This window comes from Sciurus carolinensis, chromosome 8 (assembly GCF_902686445.1).
Source record: "Sciurus carolinensis chromosome 8, mSciCar1.2, whole genome shotgun sequence".
In the NCBI taxonomy this organism is placed as follows: Eukaryota; Metazoa; Chordata; class Mammalia; order Rodentia; family Sciuridae; genus Sciurus; species Sciurus carolinensis.
Genome location: NC_062220.1, coordinates 36857579 through 36877803, shown reverse-complemented (window position 1 = coordinate 36877803; position 20225 = coordinate 36857579). Strand labels below are relative to the sequence as shown.

The 20225-nt window shown below is 32.4% G+C and overlaps 1 protein-coding gene across 10 annotated transcripts in view; it reads right to left on the bottom strand.

Moving 5' to 3' along the window:
* Positions 1 to 1726: 1726 nt before the first annotated feature.
* Positions 1727 to 20225, bottom strand: part of Tfec (transcription factor EC) — a 207153-nt gene continuing 188654 nt past the window's right edge. For all 10 annotated transcript variants that reach the window (XM_047560781.1, XM_047560784.1, XM_047560780.1 and 7 more), the window contains 5 exons: positions 16505 to 16619; positions 14361 to 14417; positions 10816 to 10891; positions 7924 to 8071; positions 1727 to 7043 (listed from right to left, as the gene is read on the bottom strand). In XM_047560781.1, the coding sequence (XP_047416737.1) occupies positions 6663 to 7043; positions 7924 to 8071; positions 10816 to 10891; positions 14361 to 14417; positions 16505 to 16619 (777 nt within the window). In that variant the 3' untranslated portion in view covers positions 1727 to 6662. The remainder of the gene's footprint in view (positions 7044 to 7923; positions 8072 to 10815; positions 10892 to 14360; positions 14418 to 16504; positions 16620 to 20225) is intronic.

The window sequence follows — 20225 nt, the reverse complement described above, 5'->3', positions numbered from 1 at the left end:
TGAACTCTGCAGGCGATAACAACAACAATAACAACAACAACAACAACCTCCTTGAGATAGGTTTTACTCTTCCTTTTGGTGGTCAATAAAATTATTGCTTGTCTTACATTTTAATGTTGTAGAACTGCAAATATCATGTTTTAGCAAAGAAATATTAAAGTGCATTACAGCTTTCTTCCTCTTTTTGACTTAAAGTAAGGTGTATGTGTGTGTGTGTGTGTGTGTGTGTGTGTTTGTGTGTGTGTGCATGCACATGTCCTGACAGAAGAGATTTGACGATAGTTTAAAATGTTTCTTACCCGTATGATCTAATAAAGAATAACATAAAATAACATTTTATGTACATTATCTTTTCCAACATAGATTAGAACATTTTTCAATGTTCTCTCCTTTAAACACACCATACATGTACATATGCATACAACACCAATCAAATATAAAATCCATTCAGTCTTCCATTTTTCAGTCTTTAAAGTGTTAAAAAATTCTGATTTGAGTTTGTCTGTATTAGATTGGGTATTCTTTCCAATATCTGATCAATGATTATATTGACCAATATTTTTGGCTTTGATAGTCTTTTGCAATATCTATTTATGTAGAAATAATTTTCAAAAAACCAATGAGCTTATATTTAGACATAGAACATCATTCTTTATAGGTAACTCAGTAAGCAGTTCTGTGTCATCATTTATGAAGCAGAAATATACAAAAGAAATCCATAAACATAGTATAAAATATTAGAAAGTCTTAATACTGCTGAAATTCTTATTAATTTCATTACCAAGGGATAGGTCTAGTCAATACCAATTAGCAGTTTTAAAAGTTTTACATATTAAAATACAGTATTCTATTTATCCTGGATTGTCTGGGGAACATCTAATATATTAAAAAGTATTTCAGAATTTCTTAGTGATTTCCCTGCTACCATTATGGCTGTTAGCAATTTTGCAACATCCTGATAAATATTTTCCATAAATCAAAGCCATAACAGCATGAAGAAGCAGATGGCAGGAGACCATATTGAATGTAACAATTACTTTCAATAATAGGGAAATATTGGATCATGGTTTTCAGCATGGACTCTGTAGTAAGCAATTGTCAGTTGTGAAGTCTCATGGCTGTTAAATATCCTTTCAAATGATTAACCCACACTCAGTATTTTCCAGTGCAGTCTATATACAGAGGCAAAAGAAAAAGTATATTAAAACCTTTAATAATTATAGTCTTTCATTTAATATGTGCAAAGAAAATATTGGTGCATTTTAAAAGTACTTGTACAAAGATTCATGTATGTATTAAAATACACCAATGTTCTTCATTTTCTTAGAAAATAAGACATATTACTTTGTTATTAAAAATGAAAAATAGCAATAATTACAAAGTCTACAGTCTTATTACATTAACATTGTTTTCCTGATCTAACCAATGTTAGATTAAAATTATAGGAATTGTTACTTCAGCTATTCATATATATAAAATGCTATTAAAGTCAAAGATTTTTAACTACATTGTTATTATTAAGATTAAATAGCTGAATTAATTTTAGCCTAGCATGCCATAAGCAACTGCTATGCTGCTACACAAGATTCTTGAACTTACTTTGCTTTTAAACTTTAGTAAGTCATATTTTAAAGAATAATGCAATGTGTAAGTTACTGATTTTATAATTCTTTCAGAAGAATAATAATCTCCCCTTTCTTTTGTACATTTTATTTGTTATATATAACAACACATTTTAAATAATACAAACAAAATTTATTTCTCTGGAAAAAACAATTTTTGAAATCAAAAGGTAGTGCAGAAATGGAAGAGGTAGTGCTGCAAACACAAAAGTCTTTAATTTTATTCTTTAATCCTGTTGTATAATGTAGGAAAGAGACATTTTACAGAGGATTTCATCAGCAGAAAACAACAGAAATTATTTGATCATATAGCAATACACTTACAAATCCCTTACAAGAAGATAAAAAGTTCCCTTTTATGTATAAAGCAGTAGGCAGCAGTATTTTATCCTTGAATTGATTGGATACTGGAAAAGGTTTTTTAAAAATCAAAATAACTGTTTTCTGAGAATTTCTTATACACTCAAATTCTCTATGAAGCTCACAGGGAAATATGTGGCACAGACAATTTTCAGGAAATCTGGAATTTTTTTTTCAATTTTTGAATAGTTTCCTTGCTATCAAATTAAAAATCATACAAGAACTAAAATACCGGTACATCAATGAATAATGATGGCAGGAGGGTCATATGACACATTAGATCATCAGCACGCCCATTGTGTTTAGTATTTATTAAATGAATGCAATGAAATCCCTGTACACATAGTGTATAGTAACTCAAATTGGCATCTTCTACTTATTGGCATTCAGATCACTGGAGAGGCAAGGACATGATTCATGTAGCATATACAGGCATGCCATTATCAATATGGAATCAAAATTCCACCCTTCAGGTGTTTTCAAGAAACTTAGGTGATTGATCTAATACTAATAACAGTGAAGTGATTAATTGATTCCAATTTTATCAACATCACAGATACCAAAATAAAAGTAAATACCCATCTAGAAGCATTATAGAAAATTTTGGAGAGTTCATTCAAATTCCTCTCTTCTATTTTGAGATTATATAATAGATAATTGTTAATTACATTTACCTCAATATGAATATTAGATATTGATTAAAAATATATTGGAACATTTAGTTAATACATTTATGTATTTAAATCCCACAACACCAGAAAAACAAAAAATATTTTACTGATACCTTGAAGTACAAGAAAATTCCAATATGCCTCAATTCAAACAGAAGAAAAATATACCTTCTCTTAATTTGTGAAATTAAACTTCTCCCCTGACATCAGATAAATGAGCATAATGAATCAAGAAAATGAGTTATGTCTATTTCTTTAAAATAAGAACTATTAAGTATCTCATGTACAGTCATGTGAGTGGGGAAAACATATTTTTAAAAGGAGGGGGAGCTACTTCTCAGTGTTGCTAACTCATTTCATTATTAATTATTTTCAGTTGATTTTTTTATCCTATATTAAGAAAGCTATGATCATCAAAATGATTGAAAACTGAGGAAATATGGTTGGTATATATGTCCTAAAATTCTTACAGAAAAATTCAGGAGGAAAAACTAAAAGAAAAAATTATAAACAGATATATCTATTAATAGGAAATTTCCAAAATATTTAGGGATTGGAAAAAGCTGTATAATGAGAATACACTAAAATGCAGCCAACATTTTATAGTAAACAGAAAGAAGATTAGATGGGACATTATCTTGAAAATATAACTAAGATAAAAAATTATTTAATATTATTATCTTACTAAAATAAGAAAAATCTTAATTACAATTATGCATTAATTCTTTGAATGAACAAGACCTGGTTAATTATTAAGAGTCTTGTGATAACTGATATTATGAGCAAATTGCTTGATAAACCATTTGCCTCTTTTGCTGTTATGAGAAGTCTCATTTCTACAATAATATTCTAGATAATTATCAGTTTCCTAAAGGTCTCTCTTGATTCTTAGATACTCAAATTATTTACTTTTGAATTTACCTTATTTTTACTTTGAAATATATTTTGATCATTTCCAATGTCATAGTGGGATGTGTGCAACATCTAATAATGATAGAGAACAGATCCACAAATATGTAACATACTGGAGAGGATGTTTGAAAGTGGACTACTTTATAAATTAACAAATTAATTAGCAAATAATCTAGTATTTGGCACACACTTACCACCCTATTCAGCTTCAATATCATTAGAATTACAATAATGATATTCAGGTATGTTTCATCCTCATTATATGTGATAATAACTACACATCTGTATCTTGATATACAGTTGAGTAGCTCTCTAGGAAGACAGGAATGATGCAGAAATTTTTTATCTTGGATTCAAGGAGACATTCAGTAGGTTCCTAAAGCCTTCTGAAGCATGCAATTTATTATCCTATATGAACAATATACAGATCTACATTTTATCTGGGGAACTGGTCTACTTATTCCACAAGATTCTCAAGGGATTCATGACACAAAAATTTAAAAACTACTGTCTAATTCATTTGTAGCCTATTTCCATTAACAGGCACAGTAATGCTCTTTACTCTGACTTTAAAAGTCCATTACCCATTTTACAATTCCCTGACATCTCATAATTAGAATAGAGCAGCAAATATTAGTCCTGTCTCCAGATCTCTTGTGTACAGGCTCTACCATCCTGTGCCAAGTTTTTATGTCAACCAAATATGAAATAGGGTCAAGGACAAGTAGAACTTCAACTGAACGGACAATGATGTCAGAGTGACAGCAACATCAGGGCAAGCCATCTAAGAATGTGAGGAAGGGAGAACAGTGAGTAGAACAGAAACCAGCTTCTACCTAGAATGGTGAGTTTTTCATGAACTCCAAAACATATTTATTTCTCTATAATTTGCAAAGTTGAATAAATTATCAACTCAGATAATAAAGTAGAACTTCATCATATAGCTGTACATATTTAATATCCTCTTGAAAATTATGGAGAAAGTATATCTAATTGTTCTCTTTTACAACAACCATTTTATATAAACTAATCTACCTGCTTCTAATGACTGTTCTGAGAAATTAATACTTATTTTTATGCCAATTAAAATTATTTTAATTCTCAAAATATTAGCTATTGATGTAAGCCAAGCACGAGGTAATCATTATATTATAGGATTTCATATTCCCCCACTTTTATCAGCATTAGAATCTTGAATTTTGTGATGACATATTTTCCATGTGAAAAAAACAACTTAAGACCCTTTCAAAAATTTATAGAAATGAAATGGTGTACCCCATTTGTGTACAATGAATCAAAATGCAGTCTGTAAAAATTAAAAAAGAAACAAAAAATTATCTCAAAGTTTAATATTAGTGATAAATTATGTCTTAGGTTAGCAACACATATTTTAATTCTCGGTTGCTCCTTTCAACTAAAAACTTTCATTACTACATTATCCGTTCATCTTTGTTTTCAAGGACCTCCACAACTTTTTGCCAATTTCATTTTCCAGAACTCTCCAATAAGCATGTTAGTAGAATTCCCAGATCCCTCTAATGAATGTCTCAAGAAGGTACCTCCCCAATTTATCCTTATTTTTAATCACTTGGTTGATATTATTCCTCTATATTACCTCCCTTTCACCCAACGTATGCCTTTAAAAGAGAAGTCAAATTCCATGTTTTCCCTACACATTGTCATTCATTTTCATTTTTTGAATGTCTCTATGTCACGGCTTATGCTTAGATTTTTATTCTATATATTTTCTATCTTTTTTGGTTGTCTTTCATTTAGTCTTATTAATCTCCCTACCCAATAGTAAAACCATCTTCCTCATTTGTTTAATATTTTCCCAGGATCTACTTCCAAGAATTCCTTAACACATGATTGATTGGATGATCACACATAGAGATTCAGCATAGCACAACTTGCTTGGTTACACAATATCAAAACCTAAACCAAGCTCAAGAAATAAAATGACTCAAGTATTGGGTAAATACAAATATGTGTAATAAATGGTAACAAAGCAACCAAAGATCATAGGGCACTCTATTTAAGGGAATTAGAACTCTATCCTCCACTCAGAACTGAATGTAATAAGATATCATTTCTGTTTTGTTAATTATTTTATTAGGTACCAATACAATTTTCAATATTTTTTCAATTTAGAGCAAAAACTGTATCAAAAATTAATCTATATCCAACATTGGACATGATGATAAATTTTACATACCTCACAAAATTTCCTAGTAGGGGTACTTTTTATTTTTTATTTACTGAAATTGATTATTTAATCTCTCTCAAAGAAGAAAACAGAATTTGAAATGTGATTTCTAATCCCAAATTAGATAATCAGAAAAATGAATGAAAATAAAAGAATATGTACTATTTGTATTGTGCATTTGTGGGGGTGTCTGTGTGAAATGATAAAATTCTAGACCATGTTTCAGAGGAAAGTTATTCAATTCATTCATTTTTCTGAACAGACCATGGAGACATAAATATACAAGAATGCTTTTGGATTTCATATAATTGAACTGACTAGGAAATTAGGATCTAATTTTGATAACCAATGTTTTTATAAATTTCCTATAGTTTATTGTGGAAAATTCTCATATTTATTATAGATTCACTTTTCAGTTAATCTATTTTATACTTATTTCCCCTATAAGGTTTGTACTTTAAACAACATAGAAAGAAACCACGACCATGGGACTTGTTGATCTTGATTCTTGGAAACTGATGCTGTAATACATGAATAGCAGACAAGGAAGTGAATAGCCGAGAAGTGTTGTATATTTCAGTCAGTTTACTCTTCACAAGTTGTTAGTTCCAATACTACACATCAACACAGAGCTATTTCTTATGATGCGCCTCTTTCTAGGAAAACAAAATTTAACTAGACTCTTTAGAAAAGTAAGAAAATTATTTAGCCCTGAATAATTCTTCAACACCATGTGTTTACTTCCTGTGAATTCTTCTGTTGCTTCTAATCAACTTTTCATTGGTAACAAATGCCTATCAGAAAAATTAAGCCAAAGCAATACACAGAACATAACTGCATAGCACCAGCACACAGTTTTTTTCCAGTTGATGAATTGAGCATGTTTATTTCTTATAACTCATCACCATCCTCTGAGCTAAAGCTACTTCTCCTACTGCTTGCTTTGGAAACTGCAGGGGAAGCAGCGGATAGCAGAGGATCTGTTCCAAAGGGGGATATTGTGTCGTCCAGTAGCATGTCATCCAATCTTTGTTCCTCTTTCAAAGCGGCACTAAATGATAAATCTGTGAAGTGTGACAAAGGATCAGAAAAGGCCATAGCTTGATCACAGAGCTCAGGGCTTGGCCCCTGAGACAGAGTCAGTTGTTGGCAATAGTCTACTGAATTCTGCTCAGGATGGGACTGCTGTTTGGTGACGTGGGCACCTAAATCAACGGTGCCATGTGAAGCCAGGGTTGGCAGACCATGAGCTCGAGCCTGTATTTCTAGTTCCTGCAATTTCAAACAAAAATCATTTAAAATCCCTTTAAAATGGACACAATGCTAGCAAATAAACCAGAAATGAAACAAAAATATTTACTAGCTTTAAAAAGAGTAATATAAATTACACGTGCTTTTTCCCAAATAAAAAATGTGATACATTTCTGATGCTTGAAAATTAACCCTAGAAAATGACTCAGATTTTAAAAAAATCCTTCTCTCATTGTTCTGTAAAGGAATTCATGACAAATTATGGTCCCTTAGTGACTCAGACTACAATATAGCCATTTGGAAATAGTAGCAAACCTTCCATTTATTCTCTCTGATTAATTTCTCACCATAATTCAGGACCATCTCATGGAAACAGAGTAAATGCTCTACCTGGATACAAGCATGCTCATATTAAAAAGAGAGAGTTATGAAAGCCCATATTTGGGTATTTTGGGTCACATGAACAGATGACATAAACTGATAATGTAATGTGACAATATGCTCTGTGGCAATGAAATCTATAGCCATGTTACTAAAGAAAGGCAAGGGGGAGGGGAGAATTTAGTGTCTAATATTATCCAGAGAAACAAATGTTCTACTTGGGTTTTTTTTGGTGAAATAATACTGTGTAGTTATGAAATGACTTCTATTTTCTGCATTTTGTGATTAGTTGTTGTCATTCATTGTATGCATATTTTAGGTCATCTTGATCCTGAATTTGTAATCAAAACCTAAATTGAAAGAAACCGGTTCATGAACTTCTAAAAGGCAATAAAATGATCTTTCAGTAGGAAAAATAACCGTTAATAAGAAAAAAGAATAAATGACACCAGTGAATAAAACAGATGACAAGTTAGTCATGTGTTAGCTGCACAGTTCCTGGCCTCATTCTTATAAAAACCTGAATCCGGAGTAGAAGTCGCCTGTTAGCCTGCTCTAATTTCTTCTGTCTGTGTTCTAACTCCCGGGCTCTTTGTTGTTCTTTTTGTAGCCACTTGATGTACTCCACTGATGCTTTTAGGATGGTTCCTTTGTTCCAGCGCATATCACTGTAGAACGGAGAGATAACCTTTTCACAATTGTGCATGTCAGCAGAATTCATAAGAACTTACAAAATCTTTTACATTAATATGAAATAATGATTTACATGACTATTATTCACTCTTAGATATTATTGCTTCTGAATAGAAATTTTAATAGAATAGTTAAGAAGCCCTTATATAGTAAAATTAATCCCAGAATGAAAATAAGTGTCAAAAGAAAGTAATAAAGTGACTTTTTGTGGGAGAGCTAAATGCAATATCATGATTCTACCATTACAGTTTTTATATTTTTAGTGAAAATTGCTTTTATTATTAACTCCAAGATTAAAATCTATGTGCAGTATTTCTGCATTAATGAACTAGGAAATGTACATTACCAACGACTTAAGCCTAAATTTTTAAAGATCATTTCAAATGTACCAATCTTTTAACCTTCTTCCTAATAAGGCTATTTGTGTTTCTAAGAAAAAAATAAATAAAGTCTCCCCTGAATGCTGATCCTCAGAGATTGTGAAACACGTCTGAGTTTAGTAACATCACTGTGCAATAGGGCAAACTTTCTAAAACCATTTGGCCATTTTTTCTGCACAAACAGCATTAAGCCTTTTTTTAAAAAGCTGGATAAAGATAGCTATTTTAAAATAAATTTAAGATGAGAAAATGTAGTTAAAAATTACTGGATAATCTTTTGAGCTATTGCATAGGAAATGTTTTATCAAAACATTTTTAATATAGGAGAAATTTTAAACATGGAACTGTAGAACAGTCTCATTTTAATGCCTGAAAGCACATATACATAAGTGCAATTCTGTATGAATGAGAACTGAAATGTGCTGAGAATAAAATCAAACTAGTTGTTAAAGAAGAATGCCTAAAAAACTTTGATGAATTTTCAAATTAGCATCATGAGATGTTTTGAATACAATGTAAAGTAAGTGTAAATAAATTTTATATTTTCCAAATGTTTTTGTTTTACATGCACCTATTTTTGGTTTATGTGATCTATGTGAATTATGTTGTATTTATTAAGAGTCCAAAGTGGGAAAATATAGCTTATGACAGATCTGATTAGAGTGGGTCTCATCGGGAGTCCAGATTAAGGGACAATGTCATTAGCAGTAATGAACTAAAGGAAGATCCATTTTTCTTTCACCAAGTGAGAATGTCTATTGGGGTCTGGGTGATCATCTTCAGTGAAATACACAAAACTATTGTCAGGGTCTCTCAAGTTTGGAAATGCTTTATCAGTTTTCAAGAACCAAAGTAGCTATTGGGACATTCTGCTCACTGGGATTTATCTCATGGTGGGATAGGTGTGATGACAGGTTACTTTCAGCATTAAACTGAGACAGTATCTAACTGAGCAATGTGCAATCTCATGAAACAAAACTCCAAGCAATGGCAGGAGTCTTCTGGATCCTTAGTTTTGTTTCATTTCTTCTCATGGGAAGACAAAAATTGAAGAAGGAGGAAGAAAAGAATGAAAACTATGACCCTATCCAACTTTGAAGTTTAAAGTATTGTTTAATTAGACCTAGAATTGAACCTTCAAAATGGTGATGGGAACACCTATTGAGTCTTTCTTCAATTTGTATTTGATGTCATTTACTAAGTTTTCAAACTTTCACTCTAAAGCCATTTGAATGTATGAGATGTTTTTTCTTTAAAATTTTGAAGTTGTTCTTGCATATAACAGGGATTTTGCCGCTCTCCCCAAGATTTCAAACAGATTAGAATTTAAAAATATCAAAAAAATTTTAAAAAATTACTTCTGTACTCCATAAACTTCCATAAAGGCAGGACTAAAGAAAGAATATTGATATTGGTCTTTTGGTTTTTGTAATATAGTTTTCTTTGAAGAACATACATTTCTGGAGGGGGGGGAGTAGGTGTCAAACTTGAAAACTATTAGGGCCAAATCAGGTAACACGAATGTGTCCATTGTGGCAGGAGTTGCCACAAGGAAAAGCTATGGAAATGTCTGTACAATTTATTGTCATCTTAGGCATGTACCTCACACGTTATTCAATTAACCCTGTTAATTAAAAAATCTGGATTTAGGGAAAGAGTGTATTCAACTCACAAATACCACTTCATCAAACATCATTATTTCTGGAAAAATGCCAGCATTTGCAGAGGTCATTTTCAAATCACTGTTAATTATGGAAACCATGTTTTTATGTTTTTGTATAAACATTCAACATTCTAACTCAACAGTTTGATTAATTATATCTTGAGACTTGCAACAACAAACAATGTATTTGATTCTGTGTGTTTGCCACAAAAACCTGGTCGGCATCAATCGACAGGTTTTTATAACTCCAATTTTTACTTTTGTGTCTCCACTAATTGAAGACCTCTGAAGAATCCAACAATTACATTATTAGGTACACATAAATCCTAAGTTGTAAAAGATACTATAACCATAAACTCAGTATCCCAGTCAGCATCATAAATAGCTCTTCAGACCACTAAATCTGCCAGTGTTATTATACTGAGAAACCTAATATGAACTGAGGAGAAATAATTAACTTATTTCCTATGCTCAGAAGGACAACTCTGGGAACAGAGTTGATGCTTAATAATTACCACTGCAGACTAGATATATTACAATGGAGGACTTTCGGCCTTAGCTTTGCCGTAAGCTGCTAAGTTTCCTAATCATTGCTTCTGTCCTCCCCTATCCCCTCCCACCCGTTCTGGGGGGCATTGAAACCATAACATTATTATAGAAATGATTTCAAACTCACGGATCATTAGACTTTGGAATAAGTGTGCCAAGCTCCTTGATTCGGTAATTAATATTATACCTTCTTCTTCTTTCAACTATTAAAGAAGAAATATTATTGATTATTCTCATTAAAACACAGTTCATTTTTGGTCAGCTGTAAACTTTCTTAATAATCTTTTAAAAACAGTGGGCAAAAATATTGCCATTTAGTCAAGAGATAGCACTTCTCAATAATAAGTAGGAATTCAAATGGATCTTATTCTGTTACAATATTAGTATTGAATATATATGATTTACAATATTTTAAAAACTTTTTTGTCTTAAAACAATATTTTTCATTGCTATATTTATCACATATGTGTCTATCCTTTGTTATTTTACACACACATATTTTATCGGACCATCAAGGTTGTGATCTTTTGAGGGTTTGCACCATACTTTACCCTTCCCACCTGTTCTCCTCAATGTTTAGCACATCATAGGTGTGTATGCACAGCTAACCAAGACTACCTTGATGGAGGGTCATCTCTTCCTCATTTTTGTATCTCTAGAGAATTTGGCCTATGTAAGAAGTGCTAAATAAATGTATATTGATTAGACTATCAATTTATTTTCCAATTAAAGTTTTTAACAACATATAAGATCAATAATTTTTTTCAAATATTGGCAAACATCAGACATACCTGGAGGAATTTTAAAATGGATTTTTACACCATACTCAGATTCTACTTTTATTAGACCTGGAGGGGGGTTCAAGAATATCCATTTCTGATGAGTTCTCAGGTGATGCCGATGCTGTCTGTAGAAGGCCCACGATTTGAGAACTACTGATATAGGCTCTTTTGTTGCGGGAGCAGGGAGTGATGGGGAGAGGGTACAAGCGATTGAACTCAGGGGTACTCAGCCACTGAGCCACATCCCCAGCCCTATTTTGTATATTTAGAGACAGTGTCTCACTGAGTTGCTTAGTACCTTGCTTTTGCTGAGGCTGGCTTTGAACTAGGGATCCTCCTGCCTCAGTCTCCCAAGCCGCTGGGATTACAGGCATGCCTATTACACCAGGCTGATATAGGCTCTTACCCAGAGACTATTTCCTTTATTTTCATTTCCATACATTCATTACTTGGGGCAATTTTTTTTATATACAGTTTCATAAATACCAGACATGAGTCTCATTTTAATTATGAGCATTTACTGTATATTCCTATTATCAAAATACTTGAAGAGTATCTACTTGAGAAGGAAAATATACAACTGGAAATAATGGAAGTCATCAAAGAACATCCATTGCTTGGTGAACCTACTCCATGAAGCAAATTATATGAATGGATTTAGTCTTCAGATAGAGAACATGGGATTTCTTTTAAAATTAGAAAATAATTGATCCTTGCGAGGGTTTAGTTTCCCTCTGTATCAATCCTGTTTCTTCTGTGCAAGTGATTCAAACATCAGGAATGATACCACATAAAAACACTAAAGAAAAAAATAAATAAAGGTAAAGCTGATAGAAATACATATTTGTTTTTATTTTACAGTTAGAATTTGTTAATAATTCTATTTTCACATGTTTTCCTTCTATTATAAATCAGACTTTTAAACATGCTACTTCTCTACTCTTATTTGATTATATGTATCAATTTTTAAATGGCTAATTATATCTTTGGTTTCTCAATGCTGTTCATTTGTAAAAGAGTCATGTTTTAAGAAATTACTAAATTATTTCATGCTTGTGGCTTCACTCTTGACATATTCACTCAATCCTGTCCCCAGATGCAGACAAAAGAGGCCCCTCTCCAACCCATACTTAGAGGACACACTCATTCCTGCCCGGGCTCCACCTCTCCCCACTAAACCAGACAGCCACAAGACCAAGGGAATCCTTCTAAACTGCGCTCTGGGTAATTTGCACCAGAAATTTCCTCTCTACTTCCCTGGTCCTCTTACAAGTCTGTATAGATCATATCCCTGGGTCTAGCCTCTTGGAAAATGGCACCTGCGTATTGACCCCCCACGTTCAGGATGTGGTCAAAATGTTTAGGGTGTGTATAGAACTTGAATGCACAGGGTGGGGTGTTCACACACATTTGAAGCCATTTGCGGCACAGAATGGAATAGAGGGTGGGAAAGGAAGTGGAGTGAGCTGCAAGCTAAGGGCTGGCACTGCCCTGCAATGACATTCCCACACCAGACTCCAACAACCTGAAAATTCCAAATTCACTCCTCGTCTTTCAGGAAACATACTGAATTTAGCACTTTCCTGCTTGATTTATACCTTTTATATATTTAGATCTCTGGTAAATGGGACCTCTGTACTTGTGCCACAATCCCATTAGTTTTATCATTTTTAAAAGTTGATCTAGATCCATTTTATTTAACATATATGGTATTAATTTTTTAACATTGATTTTTTTCCCTCAAAAGCAAGGTGAATTAGTAAGAGAATTCAGATTAGAGAACACTTTGATAAGGCACGTACCAGATACCTACCATACTCTATATTAAATGACCTGTCACATAAATTGCAGACATACAGGAGATAAAGGGAAAAGCAAGGACAATAATCATTAACAGGTTTACTATGAGAGAACTCCATAGTTCTTCAATGTACTAATTTCCCCTACAGCCATTAGCTCTCCCCACTCATAGTCACCTTGTCCCTCTCCTACTAAGGGTTTTGGGAGTTAGATCAGTTCCCTGAGGACAGCTCTAACCATGTGTCAGCTTCTTCCCCACAGTCCCACCATCAGCTAACTATCACCTTGGGATGCAGTAAATGCATTCTGCAAAGATGTAGGTTTCATAGATACGTGGAGAATCAATTTCAACTAATTGCAAGTAAAGAAATTGCATTGTAGGGCTTTATGTTTTTATTTATTTTTGTTCAGTTTTACTCTTTTCTCAGTTTTTGATTTGACTTCACACTGAATTGATCAAGCTCACTTGAGACAGTTAAGCACTTTAGACATGACCAAGCACACTAAAGCTTGGCCTTACTGCTAATCTACTTCTTTCACCCGAATTTCTCCATCTCATGTGACTCGTTATCAGAGTCAAATTGACCCTGAGGAAGGCATGAGAGTTCTTTTTTTCCCAGAGGTGGAATTCAGCATTACCACATAAGCAATACCTTTCAGATAACATATCATTAGGAAGGAAGGAGCAAATTGACACAGAAAAATGAGAATCTGAACTTGTGCTTCTGATATTTAAATGGTCTACATTTTCTAAAGTCATTTTCTCTCTTTTTTAAATCTTTGAGTCAATGAGTAACAGCACAGTGCCAATGTAACCAAATGCATTTATTTTGAGCCCCGCAGCCTCCTTGAGAATAAATGATCAAGGAGAGAATTTGGGAGGTTTCACTTTGTGAAAATATGTACTTTTTTTTTTGAGAGTTCACATGGTTCCCATTTCCCAAAATAGCTCATCTGTGACTGTATACAATTAATTTTGGTCATCTGACTTCAAGTACTTGTACAGTGATAATGAAAGCCCATACACTTTAATCTCCATGCATTTCCTTTTGAATTAATTTTGTTTGGGAAAAAAAGAAAAACTACTCACTGAGGTTGTGATTGTCCTTTTTTTGTCTTTCTTTTGCCAAAGCTTTAGTGTCAGTTTCTAATCAAAAGAAAAATGGTTAAAACAGTGCTAGTTATACATCAAAACTTTTCTAGGCAACAAAATTCAGAAATATTAAATAGAAATATAATACCCCTTCCTGCAAAATGCTACAATAATATTTATGATACAAATATTCAGAAATTTGAAATAGGGAACTCTTTAGTAAAAGTCCATGGCAAAGGCTGGGGTTATATAGCCTGAATTTGTTTTCTGGCTCTCCATTAGTCATCTGGTTGATTACCAGACTTCTCTTTATCTCAGGTTCCTCAACTATAAAATGAATACAATTGTAATACCTACCTGAAAATCACTGTGATGATATGAAAAAGGTATAGCATATAGAATATTAAACTATTCAATCACTATTGTTCCTATTATTTTCGAAATTTTGAGTTTCAAAAAAAAAAATTGTTCCAATCTGAATTCGTCATAAATAAATGTGATTTTGTATATCCCAAGAGTTGGAACTAACTACATTTTTCTGATGTCTGTATTGAACTCCACACTTTCTTCCAGTAAATAACATTACCCTCCATGTGCTATGTGTTTGTGTTCGTGGCCATCAGCCTTCAACATGGCCCACGATGATTCTCACTTCCTAGCATTCACACCCTTGGGGATTCTCTCCAGCACTGAATGGGGCTGACCTGTGAGACCAATAGAATGTTGTGGAAATGTTTACCGTGACTTTCAAGGCATTTTCAGCTTCCACTTTGGTGTCTCTTGGATCACCAGTTGTCATGCCATGAGGACACTCAAGCAACCCACTGAGAGAAAGATCCACACAGATAACAACAACCAAGACTATTTGTCAACAAACAGCTCTAAGATCCAAGAACCATGAATGAGCCACCTTGACAGTGCGACTTCCAGCCCGAGTCAAGGGTCAGATTGCAGACCTCTGACTGACAGCTGAATTATAGCTTCATAATAGACTCTGATTCAGCACCAATTTGCTAAGTCTCTCCTGGTTTCCTGACCCTTAGATATTGGATGAGATCACAAATGCTTCCTTCAAGCTGCTAAATTTGGGGGGTTAACTTGATATAACAACAGATAATTAGTAAAGTATTCTTAGAATTATCATAATATCAAAATAGGTAATAAAATAATATATTCTCTTTAAATGCATTCAAAGCTATGGTCATTAGTTTTAATCTAAATAATTTAAATGCTTAAACATTTTTGAGTAATTGATTAAGCTCCAAGAAAGTCCCTATTGTATTTACTTAAAATGTTAGTATTAACTATGTAAAAACTACTGAAAACCAATTTTTGTGTGTGTGTGTGTGTGGTGCTGGGGATTGAACCCATGGCCTTGTGCTTGTGAGGGAAGCACCCTACCTACTGAGATACGTCCTCAGTCCTAAAAACCAGTTTTGGAGCTCCAAATCTGTTATAAAAATTTGAAAATAAATTTTATGTTTATTATTGTAGAAGATCTGACACTGGATTTGTATGTCAGGAAAATTCCTACGTTAAATCATTTCTGCTTCTTCCCAGATGTGTAACTTTGAGAAAATAATTACTCTGGTCCTTATGCTGCATCTATATATTTTGAATAATTTGACTATGTCCCTATAACTCCTCTGAGCTGTAACATTTTTTTAAATGAACTGTAAAATATTTAGCTGGTTTTCCTAATTGAGAAAGTTAAATGCAAGTCTTTCATGAAATCCATAAAACAAGAAAAATTGAATTAAGCTTTTGTCTTATATCAAATTCTACATACAAAAACAATTTCCCTAATTTCATATATCATTTTGCAACTAAATTAATAAATTCCAATCTATTCAACAGCAAAATGAACCTATTTAAATGAAAGGTGTGTGGTATGTGCAAGTGTGTGTACAATTGCTAAAAACATATATACAATTGCTAATTAATCAATTCAGTTAAACTGTGAATTAAATTAACTTACAGTGTAGGTACTCTAAAAATAATGAATTTACTCTCATGTGTTTCCTTTTTAACTAAAATCTTGATTTTTTAAAAAAAATTTATTTGGTATGATACAGTGTATCTCTCATATTTTAAGGAGCTAATAAAAGTTAAACAGCATAAAAATATAAAAGTAACATTACCTGTAATTTCTCTTTTCATTGGTAAACCACTTGGACAGGAAGCATTTGTAAGCCCCATATTAACTGGTGAAATCCCCGGTTCGCCACTATAGACATCCAAAATGCTTCCAGATAACTTTAGAGGAATAAGGAAAAGATCAATCAAACCTCCTGCACACATGGATATATTTAGTTGTAGACTTTAAAATCTTCACTTTAAGTTTGTTGGTTTGTTAATAATAATGGGAATATATAGTGTTTTAATTTTAAACAAGAGGTGAGTATGACTATTTTAAATACATTATAAAATGCTTGTGGATAAGATATGCTAAAAATTCTATTCATATTTAAACAAAAAGATAAATCAGTTCATGCATGAAGGGAAATTCTGATTAATATTTACAAAGCTATGGAAGTTTGAGCCAGCATAGGACATGGTTATAAATGAATACAATTAAAATTATCATTTTGGACAAAAATCAATACACATCTGAGTAAAGCTGGAAAGTTCCCTCTGCACCACAAATTAGGTATAATGGTTGAATATCTGAGAGTCTTCTGAATGCCATCAGTGCTACCAGCAACTCTCAGTCAAGAGGCATTTTAGACTGCTAATTAAGGGAGGAACTCTCCTTCCTGGAAGGCATACTTTTTCTCATTGCACACTTAATGTTCTAGATTATTATAAATATGCCAGTTGGTAACCAAAAGTACTCTAAAACTACTTTTGCCTCTAGTGACTATAGGGTACATCCAATTATAGCAACACTGCAATTCGTAAAGTGCTTCTTAGGAAGAGATTTTTAGAAAAGCTAAGCCTTTTATACACAATTCAAAACTACCAATTCATTATTCAAAATGTGCTTATGGACTCGATCTTCCAAGAAAATTAAATTTAAATAATATTCATATTTCAAGTGAATATCTGTTACTCCACAACAAGCTACATTTATAATGTAGGATCTTAAATTTTAAAATATTTTCATTCTAAGGGTTTTCATTCCAGTTTTAAGCAGTTAACCAAAAACTAACTAAGAAGCAACACTTTTTCTTTCCTCAAGGACTAGAAACAATACATATAATCACGCATTCCTTTAACAAGATTATTATGGAAAATCTAACTCCAAGTTCCCACTTTTTGCAAAATTACATTCAGCCTGAGAGAACTTTTTGATACTTATAAAATCAGACTGGAAATAAATATGAACAAAGGTCATTTTAAGAACAAAATTAGCTTTTGAGGTAATAAACCACTATAGTGTGTGTAATAAATGTTGTATATTTCGAAGGAAAAAGAATTTTGAAAATGTGGTGGAAATTACCTAATATGTAAATTAATGTACATGTCAATGAAGATCACTCTATTGCATATAATACTTCTTTATTTCCTTTTTCTGTTTTGTTTTGTTTTGTTTTGTTGGTGGTACTGGGATTGAACTCAGGGCCTCACAAATGGCAGACAAAAACTCTATCACTGAGTTAGGTTCCCATCCTTTTAAAATAATAATTTATTTTGAGGCGAGGTCTTGCTAATATGCCCAGGTTGACCTTAAACTTACAATCCTCCTTCCTTAGCTTCCCACATAGCTGTGATCATAGGCTTTGCTTCACACACCTAACTCTATTAAGCCTCTTCACCTTTATTTTATTCAAACTTAATGCTTCAAAATGTGTTTCTATTTATGGAACTTGGAAGGGAGCTATTAAATCAAGTATTTATTCCTTCTGAATTTCCTTAAGTGCAAAATGAGGACAAAGTTGATCAAATTGGAAAGATGTACAAATACAATTAGAAGTATCAGATAAATACAATTAGGAGGAATTTTTTAAAAAGCAGAGCTTTCCCTATGTTGTGAGTTATTTAGTCATAGTTTTAAAAGTACTACATTCCAAAATTGTTTTTGAAAAATGTGCTGGTTATGAGATAAGGAATCACCAACCTGAGTTGTACATTTCCACTGTGTTTGGATAAACATAATAGACACACTGAACAAAAGGACAGGGAGTGAGGGGGAAGGATCCAGGGAAAGAGCACTTTTCTCTGAAGAACTTGAGTTCTGATGGATGTCAATACTGAAGTAGCAATTGCAGAAATGTTTCAGAAGAGAAGGAGCTATATACTACATATATGCTGTAATGATAGTGTAATGACAGAGGTTTCTAACTATAGCACTTCTTGGGTCCCTATTACCTGGTTAGACAGTAGCCAATGAATTGTTCCTTAGAAATGTGGCAGGAATTCTGATAATGAACCTAATCCTGCTTAACTATAGCTATACTACATCTTCTCTTGACCTTGGTTATTGTCTAATTTATGCCGTAAAGCAAGATGATTAATAACCTATTTAATTTAATGCTATAGGTACCATTCTATTTCATGTAAATGGCTAATCACTTTTTGATTATCATTACACTATTGGGTTTCAATTTCCAAGCATATAATACACTTCATGTAATCTAAAGTACCTTTTCTCTATTAAAAGATGTAAGAGTACAATATTAGTGAAAATTTAACAATTATATACACATCTGGAAGAGCTTACAAAGCAAATTTTTATCTACAGTTATCAAAGGTGTAAGTTACTTAGGCAATAAGGTCTAAATCTTAACTTCATTTTGAAGATCATTAGGCAAGAGCATAAGTATTTCATGAAGAAATATTTATTTTGATTGAAAAAACAGATTAATTTCTCAGTAAGGCAAAACCTTTGGCATGACAGTAGATGAACATTTTTATTAACAAGAAACACATTTGAAAGACATGAAATAAGGAATATGTTATGAAATCTATTCAACAAGGTGGAACACATTTCTCTATAAGACAATATTTCTCTCTTGTAGAAAAATGTGAACTTCTGATCTGAGAAATTACTCTGAGGTGATGAGTGATTGAGAGTGACTCCCTGGTATCTAGATTATATTCATATCTCCTTTATTGAAATCATAGCAATTGAAATGGACTGGGTCTGACCTTTCTGCATACATACTTCCATTAACAATAGCCAATAGTTCCTGAAGAAAATGAGCTCATGAGCAAAACTGCAAAACATCTAGGAAAATGACTATTTCAAAAGCAAAGTAATATGTAGCATTATAAATACCATGAAAAGAAAAAAAGAAAGAAAAGAAAACCAAATTTCTTAAATTAGCCTTAGAGAAATGAGGAGGAATTTGTAATAGTTTACAACAGAAAATGATAATAAGTAAATGTAGCGATGACCAATGAGACCAGTAAGAACCAAGTAGAAACAGGAAGTATGAAAAATTTTACTTAGGAAAAAAAAAAAACCGTGAAGAATAATCCAAAATAGCATTTCTTAATGTACTAAGAGAGAGAAATAAAAGACCAAGAGATAGGACATATGAAAGTAAAGTAAAACAATATGAAGGATGAATGTATTAAAATCAAAACACAGATGGGAAGGAAAGAAAGAAATAAAGAAAGGGAAAAAATAAAACTTGAAGAACTGAAATGTAATAAATAATGGAGATATATTTCCAAGAATTAACACTAAGTAAAAGACTACAATTTTTTATTTTATTATTAGTTTATTTCAATTTAAAAATCAAAGTGTCTCTATGATGCCAATGAACAGATAGTAGGGAAAACATATCCAGATATATTATACTAAATTGAAGAGTAAAGAGAAAAATCTAAATGCCTAAAGAAAGGAAAAAAGTTTATTTATGAGGATTCAGGAATCAGACTGATAAAATTTTTCAATAGAAAATTAAATGGAAA